Genomic DNA, 13998 nt, shown 5'->3' on the forward strand with positions numbered 1-13998 from the left:
TACATCCAAGAGATAGTAATTCCCATAATTAAAAAGTTGTACAACTATATTAATTTTAAATCATTACAGCACATTATTTCTGAATTGAGTACATAGATCAATGATGGTTTTATATCCAGGAGGTTTGCAATAACTGATGTGAATGATGTTTTATATGATCTACCACTTAGGCCTTCTAGAATCAGATAAAAATTCAGTTGTTTGAAAAGGGTTTTAGACCCAATATTTCCTTTATTGTGTTAGTTCACTTAAGTTAATATAAATACATTTGATTCTCATTTTTAAGCAATACACGATGCTTTTGTTAACGCGATAAACAAAGCAGAAGTTCCAATTTAGGTAACTGTCAATATACATATTTCTTTAAAGAACATTCTAGCATCTTTTTTCTTTTTTGCCATTGTAAAATGACACCCAAAAATGCTGCTTTGGGAACTATTATAGTGCTATTAAATGTAAGTTGATAACTGGATGAAAGAAGTTGCTGCAATCTATGTAAGTCCAAACATCAGATACCATCTATGTGATGCCACTAAATAAGTGGTTTATCAGTGGCTCTTCTAAAAAAAATACATTCTACTCTTCTCATAAATTAGTTAGCACATAATGATACCATAATACTGTTCATTAAATCAAAATTTATTGCCAGCAAGTATAACTTCAATTAAGGGAATGAAAGTCCTGGGGGGGGGGAGGGGAGAGAGAGAGAGAGTTTAGAATACATCGTATTCTAGGTTACATCGTCAGGCTAGAAATTGGAAGACTGAGTTCTATTCCCACTTTAGACACAAAGCCTTGTCACCCTCTCTCTTCCCTAGGAAGGAGGCAAATCACTTAAAAAAAAACTTGACAAGAAAACTGCAGTACTAGACAGGCGGTTACTAGATCTTCTATCACTATATAATTAACTAGTTTAGTTCTCATTTGGGATATTTGAATAAATGATATAAAATGTAACAAAAGAAGGATACTATTTTGTTCAAAATGATACTGACTATATAGACATTGCAATTGAGTGTATATATATTGTGCATGTGTATGTATATATATGTATGTATGTATGTATATATATTCTCTCTATATATATAACTTTCTATAACTTTATTTGATTTTACTTGACCACACACTATATTGTGTGTGTGTGTCTATGACTTTATTTGATTTTACTTTATTTTAAGAACACTTTAAGAATACTTTACTTTAAGAAGAAATACAAATATTTTGAATATCTAGCTTCAATATTTCTGTCCAGAGTGACATTTGTAGAGATAAAGGGATCTATTGGAACAATTAATTAGCAGGGCAAAGGATCTACCATTACAAATAGAATGATTCGGAGTGGGAGTGGGAGTGGGAATGGGAGTGGGAGTGGGAGTGGAGTAGAATAGAATAGAATAGAATAGAATAGAATAGAATAGAATAGAATAGAATAGAATAGTATAGAATATTATTTCTGTAATCCAATCTGCTTTTTCAATGGTAGGTTTTTGTTTTTGGGGGTACTTGCAGGAAATTTTAAGATAGGAAAACATTTACAAACATTATTCTTATTCAGGATATGCAAAGCTATCTGACCAACATTTCCCTATTCTCTTTAGGGAAGACTAGGCAGACAGCTGTAGGGGGAAAAAAGGATCCTTTCCTCTGCATATAGACATGACCTTTTCACTGTGATTGGCCATTAGCAAGAGGGCACCCCAGAACAGCTCACCCCAGAACTGCTTATTCTAATTGGATGTTTTGCAGAGAAATTGGAAATTGGAATTCCAAATATCACAAGGCACTGAGGAGTTCCAACCCATTTTGTAGGCATCAACATGAGGGAGACTGTTACAGAGCAACATGCAGATCACGATACAGAACAAACTTAATTCAGAACCCCAGCTTAGACTCTCACACATTGGCCCAAAGGCAGTTTTCTCCAACTAGTTGACTTCTAATCATGGTAGAAAAATTACTGGTTCAGATAGCACATTGATGGTAAGCAACTTTTCCTGTTTTCATTATCAATCCACTTTGGAAGAGGTTATGTTATGAGTCTGCTCTCTCTTGCAGTAAGGTGTTTATTTAAGGACATTTTAATTATGATATAAATGTAGGTAGTTATTTTTGTTATTAGTGAAATTGTTACTCTGTTGCTTTAACTTTAATTACAGATATTGGGTGAACAAGCTGCTCAGAATCAATATCAGTTCCAGCAGCATTTAAGCCCAGTAAAGTAAATATCAACATTAAAAAGAAGGAAGCAAGCTACATATATAGATTATTTATATGTAGTGTCCTTGCATTTCAAATGCCCTTTAAATGCAAGGGCATTTTAAAATCCTGTTTTATTTTTCAGTGTGAAGATAGCTGTAATCCTTTAAAATAGTTTTTTGTAACTCTAAGATTTTCCAAGGATATTTCTTCTTTATTGCTAATATACCGGATTTAAAGGGAAAACATTGTGAATTATAATTTATTAGACATAGTAGCAGATTATTATAAGCCTTAAATCATTATTTTGTCTACAATGTCATTGCCACAAAGACATCTGATTTTTCTTTTTCTTTTTACCTGTAATCTCTTAATTTGGGGTAGACTCAGGGCGACGGAATGGAGCTGAGTGTTTACTGGCCAGATACCCTTCCTGATGCCTATGTGGAGTTTGCAGCAGATATTTTCTCTTTGCACTCTGAGAGAGAAACATCTGCCGCTAGTAGGATTGAACTCTTAACCTTATGACTGGGAGGCTAGTGTCTTCACCACTAGGCCACCACACTGCTCTCAGAAAGACATCTAAACTTAAAAAAATGTCCCAAATTCATCTTTATGAAGACTGACTAAAATATCCAGCCACTTCTTTTATGGTCACAATAAAGAAGTAGCTTGACCATGAAATTTCAACCTTCTTGATACTTTTGACAGCATTTACATTATGACAGTTCTGCAGATCTGTCTCTAATCTTAATTTCAAGGAATTATAATATTGAACAGAATATTGTATTGACTATCCCACTTCTCCACCATTTGTAGGGATGAAGCTTTTACTGTATGTGGAGAGCAGGGAGAACCTTCATTAGAGATGGAAGATCCAAGGAGAATCCAGCCTTAGCTGAAAGCCCATAATTCCAAGAAAATTTTCTAATTGACACTTAGAATGCAGCATATGGCCATGCATGCTCCACAACCCAGCACATGATTCTTCTTTTGCTCTTCAGTCTTGAAAGACAATCAGTGGCTCTCTCAAGGTTAACTGTGGTTGGCAACATGGGAGGGAAAGTGCACTTTAACATATGGCGTTTCCTATCCCTTTGGTTGGAGAGGCAAGGATGTAGTAGTTAGGCAATAGTTGAAATATTTCTCACATCTAGCTAGTAGGGAAAAATAGTTTCCAAACTGAGAATGCCCCTCAAGTCCAAGGCTCATGATTTTTTTAAAAAAATGGTCAACTGCACATCTGTTACTCTGACTAAATCTGTATTGCTGGAATGTTGCCTGCCTGCCTGAATTCTTCCGTGCATTTTCACTTAAGATCTTGAGACTGCGATATATTAGCTGCTCTCTTTACTGCCTGTTAGCTGTGGAAAAGTGCCAGAAAGACAGCAGGTAGCTGGAGCTTTGAGTCAGGCAGGCACCATTCAACAGGAAGGAGAGCCTGGGGGTAAATTGTGGAGCATTTCCACAGAGAGGGGTACATTACCTCATCAAGGCCTGATGTGCTGAACCGTTAAGGAGAGTTGAAAAGAACAACCTGTCAGGGAGAAAACCTTCAGAGAGAGAGATAAAAGCAAAAAAAAAAAATCCAACAGAAGCAAAACAGCTTTTAAGGTTCTTCTTAGGCCAAGGTCCCTAGAACCAACAAGCACTTGTTATTATTATTTGTTAGATTTATATCCAAGCTTTCCTTGAAAAGCACAAAATAAACCTACCTCTAATTTTATGTCTCCCAAACCCTGTGAGATTAGTTAAACTGATAGAGAGGGGAAAAATAGTGCAAAGCCACACAATAAATGTTCATGACCAAAAGGAGACCTGAATTTGTCTTCCTGCAATAGCAAGCTAACATCTTAACCATTGTGTTACACTGGCTGTTCTAGACACTTTGCTGCCTGTGGTCAATTACATGCAGTTTATGATAATCTGATTAATTGTATTTGTTTGTTTGTTTGTTTTTCACACTTCTTGACCATCCATCTTTCTCAGGGCAGTGTGCAATTTATTCAATAAAATTAAGGATTTATACAGAATTTTACATCTACTGTATTGTAGAACATTGTATTATATATTCACATAATGTTTGTCCAACCACTGCAATATAGTCCATAATGCACTGGACACCACACTTTATTAGTCTCCTTTAATTTATGTGTCTACAGGAGATCATCATCATCCAAGATCAATAGTGAAATGGGTGAGATCAGAACTACAAATATTTGATACTCAGCCACATCCTAACAATATATTCCTCTGTTCATTTGCATCAGCATGTCATCCTACTCACCTTTTCCTTCATCTTCTCAATCTTCTTAACGGAGCTGCGGCGCTGAGGCCTATCTTCATGTCGCAGCAGGTTCACACTGATGTCCCCTGCTTTGTTGAACTGCTTTTCTTCCTGCTTCTCCGCTTCCTTCAGCTTGCTTTCAGCACTGATGCTCTCAGCATGATACATGTGATAGGTCTTCATCACCTAAGATGAGGAAAGAACAACCGTTGGCACATGGAATGTGTCTTTCATTCAAAAGTTAATGGAGGTGCATTAATTGTGGCTAGCTAACACAGTAAAGTGTTCAGAATCCGTGATGGTACAAGAAATAAGAGATTCTAAATCCCTTATTAGTCTGGAATACTGCTCAACCTGAACCTAACTCTCATACATGAAAAATACTGCAAACTTTTACACTGGGTTTTAATTTGGTGGATGTGATGAATTTTAAATCTTTCACAACAGAAACATGTCTTTTCTTCAGTTCCACATCAAAGTAGTTCTTGTCTGGATGATTTTTTCTGCTACCCTGAGTATTACTTGGATGAATTAATAAATATAATATAGGCATTACTCATCACTAACATATGTACTATACAGTGTTCATTGTGTGTGAGTATGTATATATATATACACATATACATATACTTGTTTTCTGAGGTTTTCACGGGTGTTTGTATGTAGGTCTTTGGTTGTTCGGGTTTTCTCCCGTGTAAAATTGGAAATGTCTTGGCAACGTTTCGACGAAGTCTCATTCGTCATCTTCAGGCTTCAGCTTCGTGCTTCTGGGAGCAATGTGTGATCGCAGCTGTTTCTTCCTTTTAACTGCTAGTGGGGGTTTGAACTGATTGGGTGGGAGCTTGGCTGTGCTCTGATTGGATGGAGGTTTTTTTGATACCTCCCGCCTACCAGCCATTTGGAAACCCGCCCTTATTGACAAACGAGTCCCTAACACGAGGAATGACACCAGACCCACACTCATGAGGTCCACACAGGATGTCACCACCGCACATCCACCCAGAAAGCAGACCCAAACCCACACTGATCATGAAGCACGACCAAGGACCAGAAGCCAGACCGCAGCTGCAACATTAGCCATTTCAAACCCCTCCAATCCATACATGCAGCAGACTGACACCCACTATGAAGATGTAGCACCACCACAAAGCCAAACAACAGCTATGCAGCTCACCAGCTCAAATCCCCCTGCAACACAGACTAAATTGAGCACAACCAAGCCCCCACCCAAACAGGACACACCCCCAGCCAATCAGAGCACAAAAAAACCTCCATCCAATCAGAGCACAGCCAAGCTCCCACCCAATCAGTTCAAACCCCCACTAGCAGTTAAAAGGAAGAAACAGCTGCGATCACACATTGCTCCCAGAAGCACGAAGCTGAAGCCTGAAGATGACGAATGAGACTTCGTCGAAACGTTGCCAAGACATTTCCAATTTTACACGGGAGAAAACCCGAACAACCAAAGACCTATATACATATACACCTACACATACACACACATATATTTCAGTTACTATAAAAACAATCCCATTCTTTTATAAGGTATTTAAATATATTATTCATAAAGGATCTTTTTCTAAAATAGATAAAACAACTGGGAGACTATTTTTCCCTTATAAATAGGCATTCTGTGAATTGCTTACTTGTTTAAATATATACAGCTAACTGCTTATGTTCATGGAAAGTAAATTCAGAAAATTAAACAAGAATGTGGGCAAAATGTTAAGAAAATTTTGAGTATACATGCAAGGCAAAGTACATCAGAATTATATGCTTTTATGAATATTAAACAGGAACTTAATTCTCTTTTATACTTGAAACAGAATAGCCCTATAAAGCAAAGATTTAGCAAGTGAGATCAAAGACATGGTAAATTACTAACCATTATCTCTACTATTAAAGACATCAAGGATAAAGTATTTAACTATTCTGACTCAATAAATCAGCTTTTTTAAAAAATACCCTTGATTTTATAATACTGAGTTCAATATAATTGAGTAAAATTAATCATTTTTATAGAAAACAGCACTTCCTAAGATTTCACATGAACAAGTGGCTAAAGGAAATTATAGATACAGTTAAATCTATAAAAACAAGAAAAATCCTGATCCAGATTGCTATCCCATTTAATAGCATAATAATGTTTCTTTGTCCCGCTGTTATTAAAGGTTTGGTATTATAAATTTTTTAAATAAAGTTTTTCAGCCTTCTTCAATGAACCTTCCATAACTATGATTTTTTAAACACAAATAAGGATCCAGCTATCTGTGCAATCTATCCTCCAATTATTTTTGTTAAATGCTAATGTGCAAATATTGATTGCAACCCTGACATGTAGACTGCAGAGATTATTATCTTCAGTCATTTAGTCCTTGCAAAATCTGGTTTTATCAAAAGTCATCACCAAGTATACTGACCCTTTATTCACATGATAAACTTACATTCTCTGACAAGCCTGGTTTAAAACTGCAGGAAAATAATTTAGAAAGGTAGGTCATGGGTAAGGAGCAATACTAATACTTTAAATCAGTTTAGTGCCTATCATTATTAACCTTTTTTTTATATAAACAATTAAAAAGTATCATTAATGTGCCTTGTCACAGGTTCCATCTGAATTGTTCTCGTCCAAGCAGGATAGATGAATAGGTACAGATTTCATCTTTTAAAAAATGCCATTTATTGCTCCACAGATGAACACGAAGTGCTTAAATTTCACAAAGATAAAAACTTATATCATATTTTTATAATGAATTTAATCTACACACCACATTATCTCCCTATAAGCCTACTACTTTATTTACAGAGTTTTCAATGTTTCCCTTAGCTTGATGAACTGAGTTCAAATAATATGTAACCTCTGCTTTTATTTCTGACTCTACAGCTTTAATTCTGGGAAATGACTTTTTAATCTTTTCTCTCATTTTCACAGTACTCTTTACATAGTCTTAGTCTATCTATTCATGCCACTGAAGACCAATTTCTCCTGAACATTATATAAGGGTGAGTCACTTGGAAGTATAGTTCACCTCAATTTATCTCAGATTGTAGACTGATTCTCCTTTCCTTGCACATAGCTCTCGGCTGACTCTGCCTATTTGTGTCAGTCCCATAATAATTTAGCTCTCGTCCTTGCTGTCCAATGTTGTTTTCTTCTTGGATAAGTCTTCTTTAGACAAACTGATACACTTTATCTCCTTCTCTAACATGCTCCACTCTCCAGCAGTGTCAGCAATACACATGCATACACCCTCCAGCCATCTTTGCCTCTGATTTAACAACTAAAAAGTAGATGACAAATATAAAGAGTTTCCTGTTTTTGTCTAAACAGCTGTAAATGTATTGTCTAGGAAGAACCTATATCTTCTTGAGCTTTTTTATATAAACAATTAAAAAGTATCATTAATGTGCCTTGTCACAGGTTCCATCTGAATTGTTCTCGTCCAAGCAGGATAGATGAATAGGTACAGATTTCATCTTTTAAAAAATGCCATTTATTGCTCCACAGATGAACACGAAGTGCTTAAATTTCACAAAGATAAAAACTTATATCATATTTTTATAATGAATTTAATCTACACACCACATTATCTCCCTATAAGCCTACTACTTTATTTACAGAGTTTTCAATGTTTCCCTTAGCTTGATGAACTGAGTTCAAATAATATGTAACCTCTGCTTTTATTTCTGACTCTACAGCTTTAATTCTGGGAAATGACTTTTTAATCTTTTCTCTCATTTTCACAGTCTTAGTCTAAGACATCATAGTCTTAGTCTATCTATTCATGCCACTGAAGACCAATTTCTCCTGAACATTATATAAGGGTGAGTCACTTGGAAGTATAGTTCACCTCAATTTATCTCAGATTGTAGACTGATTCTCCTTTCCTTGCACATAGCTCTCGGCTGACTCTGCCTATTTGTGTCAGTCCCATAATAATTTAGCTCTCGTCCTTGCTGTCCAATGTTGTTTTCTTCTTGGATAAGTCTTCTTTAGACAAACTGATACACTTTATCTCCTTCTCTAACATGCTCCACTCTCCAGCAGTGTCAGCAATACACATGCATACACCCTCCAGCCATCTTTGCCTCTGATTTAACAACTAAAAAGTAGATGACAAATATAAAGAGTTTCCTGTTTTTGTCTAAACAGCTGTAAATGTATTGTCTAGGAAGAACCTATATCTTCTTGAGCTTTGGTACCTTTCAAATACATAACACAAATACAAAGGTTGCACTTTTTCAATCTATTATAGGTCCCCTCTGTACACATTTGGGAAGAAGTTCACCATCTTTTATGTGGACTTTGTTCCACATAGATATTTGCTATTTGTAAGAACTCCAGAATAAAACATTATTAACAAACCAGTAACTCACAGGCTTAAAAAATAATTATATTTATTTATTTTGCACATTTTGTGTGTCACACGAGTCTTGATTGTCAGTGTATGAGAGTTCATGAATTGGAATAGACATGGTAACAGGTCAGTCAATGGAGACTGTTTGGTAACTCAGACGGCTCAGAGCCTGGCTGTGGTTTAGCTTGCTGTTATGTATAAAAGAGTTGGCTTGTCCTTGCATTATTGCTTTTGTGATTATATAAATTCTGTGCTTCTGGATTCTGAGTTCTAGTTCTGCCTTCTCCTGCATGGGCATTGTATACATGCATCATGCTTTATATTACTGTATATAAAGAAGTTTCTTTTACACATAATCCTGCTGAATTATTTCTTTATTTGTTGGATTGCTGCAAACTCTAATATTGGTGATGCACAATAAGTACAAATGATGCACAATAAGTACAAATGAGTACAAATGAGAAAAGTAGATGTAAGACTAGTCTAGACATTCAGACACTCGCATTATTCAACTGTGATACACTTTATGTGAAATTGCCTTGGTCAACCAGAAACTTCCCTTTAAAAAATGGCACTCACAAAGTTATTAATTAAGACTGTACGGGCTACGTAATGTCAGTATTATAGGGAATATGGCATCATCTTCCCTGGCTGCTATCCAAAGTTGCTTGGAAGTAATAGATTTAATCTTTAAAGCCTCAGAAGAGCATTAATTTATCCATGATCCTCAGAATACATATGATTCCTGAATCCATTATTTTGGGGTAAACGTAGGGAGTAAATCAATCTTCCCAAAATGTTTTTTCTCAAATTGAATTAGAAACTACATAATTTCATTATGGAGAGGCATAATTTCCTACTATTTTTGCAGCAAAGTTTATAAGGCTCATTAGCCTTTTCACATACTTAACAAGCTTTATTTTCAAAACAACAGCAGCGGATATCAAGATTATTAATGTATTCCACACAGTAGACAAGACAATCGGGAATACAATAAAATTAAAGAAAGAATACAAACGGTGACCATTTTTAAATAACTGCACACAAAGTGCATTTTTTTTTATGCTGCAGTAGCTTTTGGCAGAATCCTTCACAAAAAAACCCCCACAAAACCACCAAAACAGGACATCTTTGGCTTAGAGCACCTCATGTTATGTAACTTTCTACTCACTTGTCAGCTGGAATTCAATCGATGTTCTAAAAGGCTTGGCTGGATATGCCTTAGCTGACATTTGGATTCTGCTCTGGGGTCTTTTCATTTTAGATTAGACCAGTGTTTCTGAATCTTGTCAACTTGAAAATGTATGGGCTTCAACTTGCAGAACTCTCCAGTCAGAGAGAGATGGCTGGGAAATTCTGGGAGTTGAAGTCCACACATTTTCAAGTTGACAAGAAACACTGGATTAGAAAGTTGATTTGAATTATAATCTATTACATTATTGCAGTGTCTTATAAAGTATGCGCATACAGTAGTGTTTATTTATTGTTTGAATTTATTGTTTGAATTTATTGTTCTCCAATCCACACAATTATTATTTTCCTGCGAGAGCTATAGGTATAGTTTTAATAGTCATTTTATCTATTTTTATTGAGGGACACAGTGGCTCAGGGGCTTGACGACTGACTCATATGTATGATGGTTGCAGATGGTTCCGGAGTCTTGTGATCCTCTTTTGAGACCTTCTGACAAGTGAAGTCAAAGAGGAAACCAGATTCACTGAAAAACCATGTTACTAATTTAACAGTTACAGTGATTCATTTAAGGCGTGGCAAGAAAAGTTGTAAAATGGGGCAAAACTCATTTCACAAATTTCTCACTTAGCGACATAAATTTTGGGCTCAATTATGGTCACAAGTTGAGGACTACCTGTGTTATAAGCCACCCTGAGAAACCTAGTTTTGAATAGCTACATACTAATGCTGACAAAAGGGGCCTCTGGTGGCTCAGCAGACTAAGTCTGTCTGTTATTAACACAGCTGCTTGCAATTACTGCAAGTTCAAGTCCCACCAGGCCCAAGGTTGACTCAGCCTTCCATCCTTTATAAGGTAGGTAAAATGAGGACCCAGATTGTTGGGGGCAATAAGTTGACTTTGTATATAATATACAAATGGATGAAGACTATTGCTTAACACAGTGTAAGCCACCCTGAGTCTTCAGAGAAGGGCGGGATATAAATTCAAAGAAAGAAAGAAAGAAAGAAAGAAAGAAAGAAAGAAAGAAAGAAAGAAAGAAAGAAAGAAAGAAAGAAAGAAGTAACAAATATGGTTTGAATAGGAGGAAGGATGTTTAAAACTATTAAAAATCAAGGACAGACAATGGTCGACCAAACTATAAACATGTCAGAAGAGCTATTTGGAAAAAAGCAAAATATTACTGTAGTTCCAGAACATCAGAAAAGCTACAATAGAAAAAGAATTGGGCCAATGAGAAAAACCTTCTGGAAAAATAAAGCCAAAAAATTAGATCAAATCACCACTCCCATCTTTTACTGTAATAGATGATGCAATTTCACACTGATCCACAAATCATATTTAAGAAAATCTGTTTTAAGGATAGCATCCTTTTCCCTGATGAATCCTAATTACTTGAAATACATCTGGAAATTTTCAAAAATGATCATACTAACTCTGCATTAGTAGACCACACACACACACACATATAAACACACATGTTGTCATGTATATTTATTCCTAAATGTTATGGCACAAGTCCTAAAGTAAAAATACTCACAGTGTAGAGTTCATTCGTAACCTTCAAGAGTTCTTCATGCATCTGAAGACCAATTTCCTTACTCTGCAACACAAAATGAAAACAGAAAGCTGAATATATGGTAAGTTCCCAAGATCTGCTGTAAAGAAAAAAACTGAATAAACATGCACTTTCAACATTCTTGAAGCTGCAGATAAATAAGGATTAGCTTTGATCCTATAAAACAGTGATCCTTGACCAGCCATGTAAATGTCCATAGGTTATAGCAGCGGTGGGCAATTAATTTTCCCAAGGAGTCATATGAGAAACTGGACTTATTGTGCCACATCACCCCCACTGATACCCCATTGATGGTACCCCCACAACATCAATGCCCCAGGGAGCTACCAATGCCACTAATGCTGCCAATGCTGCAGGTATGACAGGGACAGCTGGAGAGCCCAATGTTCCCTGTGTCATAAAATGCCCAGGACTGTAGTCTAAGTGGGACATTGGAAAGATCACTAAACTTTAAGCATTCACATCTTTCTATGAATGATAAATATAATAGAATGCCTAAAATATATAAATGTTCTTGGAAAACAGTGGACATTTTATTTCTCTCATGTGGGATCCATATTTTTTGTCAAAATTATCAGTGGTATTTGATGTATAAAACAATTTTCTAGTTAAAAAATTGTGCAGCTTCACTATATGGCACTATAGGTTAAGTCTGATCATTGTAAAAATTACCTTAAAAGACTTGTTTATGTACTTCGCAGTGCCTAAGAACATTCTTGCCATAATGATTAATATAACTATAATGATTAAGATGAGCAGAAATAAAACACCAGGAAGAAAAGGTGAAGGCAAGGAAGAATATAGATGAGCAAAATACATCGATACATACATATATACAAAATAAAATACATCAAAAATCATGTATTTTAGAACACGTGTACAAACTTCATTTTTCACACCTTGATGTTAGCTAGTTTGGTAATACCAACTTCAGAAAACAACAAGAACCCAAGAGTTTTATTATACTATTGGGGGATGGTGACAAAAGGCAAGTACATCATTTGTGCAATAGATGACTTTGGGTAAGTGGAAATTTTTCTGAGAAGATCAATTGATAGCAAAAGACAGAATTCATAGCGCCTTTCTCCCCAGTCCTAAAGGAGTGGGAATTCACACAGCGTCATGTTATAACCCAAACCACATGATAAAATCACATGTATAAGCTCTGTGTGTGTATGTGTGTGTGTTTCACTGCATATTACTGTGTATATCAATGCATATTCCTGATGCTGATACTGATACTGACACACAGAAAAGCAATATTTCTGTTTTGACCAGTCAAGATCCTAACTTCATTCAAGAAGCCAAAAATATAATTATAATACACACACACGATTTCTACTTTGACCAACCAAAATCCTAACTTCATTGAAGAAGTCAAAAATGTTCTACTTCCACCAAAATATAGATTTATAAAATACCTGACAAGACCCAGTGGCCTAGAGATGGAGCTCTTGCCTCACAATAACGAGATTGTGAGTTCAATCCTAGGTAGCGGCAGATGTAGGGTCTCCTGCTTGGGCAGGGGGTTGTACTCGATGACCTGCAAGGTCCCTTCCAACTCTGTTAATCTGTTAAAGTACTGTTATTGCCATTGTTTGGATTTAAACTTGTTTCATTTTTTTCATACAACCCATACTTGCTTATATTGATTCTCATCTAAATGCTTCATCCATATTTGACAAATACTATTTGACAAATATTATCCTTGCACGAGATCTTAATACAGACAGATCAGTGTTGAAATCCACATTTTTTGACTACCGGTTCTGTGGGCGTGGCTTGGTGGACATGGTGAGGCTTGGTGGGTGTGGCTTGGTAGCATGGCAGGGGAAGGATACTGCAAAATCTCCCTTCCCACCCCACTCTGGGACCAGCCAGAGGTGGTATTTGCCGGTTCTCCGAACTACTCAAAATTTCCGCTACCGGTTCTCCAGAACTTGTCAGAACTTGCTGAATTTCACTCCTGAGACAGATCTGATTTCTAGACTTGCACCAAGTAAACTGTATCCGTTGCCCAGTTATTGACTTGGATGACATATAAGTCTTGGATGTTGGCAAATACAGTAAATATATAACAAGACTGGCTAAAATTCAGTTCCCTATACATACCCCCACCTTTTCTTTTCTTTTTTGACAGATTGAGCAGAACAAGCAAACACATTGATACTTCTTTCCATACTAAAAAATGTGTTCTGTTTATATAAATCCATTAATTTGTATTCTGAATTAGAGGTTATTTTATCTTTGCTAGTCCCTTAACTGGCACTAGCAAAAATAACATAATCCCCAGTCATGCTAATGGAGAACGAAGGGAATTCATACATGTACAGAGGATGAAGCTTGCAATTCCATTATGTACCCCTATCTAAAAGAAAAAAGAACA

The 13998-nt window shown here is 36.1% G+C and overlaps 1 protein-coding gene across 2 annotated transcripts in view; it reads right to left on the reverse strand.

Moving 5' to 3' along the window:
- Positions 1 to 13998, reverse strand: part of SRGAP3 (SLIT-ROBO Rho GTPase activating protein 3) — a 105342-nt gene that overhangs the window by 64180 nt on the left and 27164 nt on the right. For both annotated transcript variants that reach the window (XR_009153157.1, XM_058166536.1), the window contains exons 3-4: positions 11574 to 11636; positions 4484 to 4669 (exon numbers count right to left, since the gene is read on the reverse strand). Coding sequence is in view for 1 of the 2 variants with exons in the window: in XM_058166536.1 (XP_058022519.1) it covers positions 4484 to 4669; positions 11574 to 11636 (249 nt within the window). In the remaining variant the exon portion in view is untranslated. The remainder of the gene's footprint in view (positions 1 to 4483; positions 4670 to 11573; positions 11637 to 13998) is intronic.

The sequence above is a fragment of the Ahaetulla prasina genome, chromosome 2 (assembly GCF_028640845.1).
Source record: "Ahaetulla prasina isolate Xishuangbanna chromosome 2, ASM2864084v1, whole genome shotgun sequence".
NCBI classification, from domain to species: domain Eukaryota; kingdom Metazoa; phylum Chordata; class Lepidosauria; order Squamata; family Colubridae; genus Ahaetulla; species Ahaetulla prasina.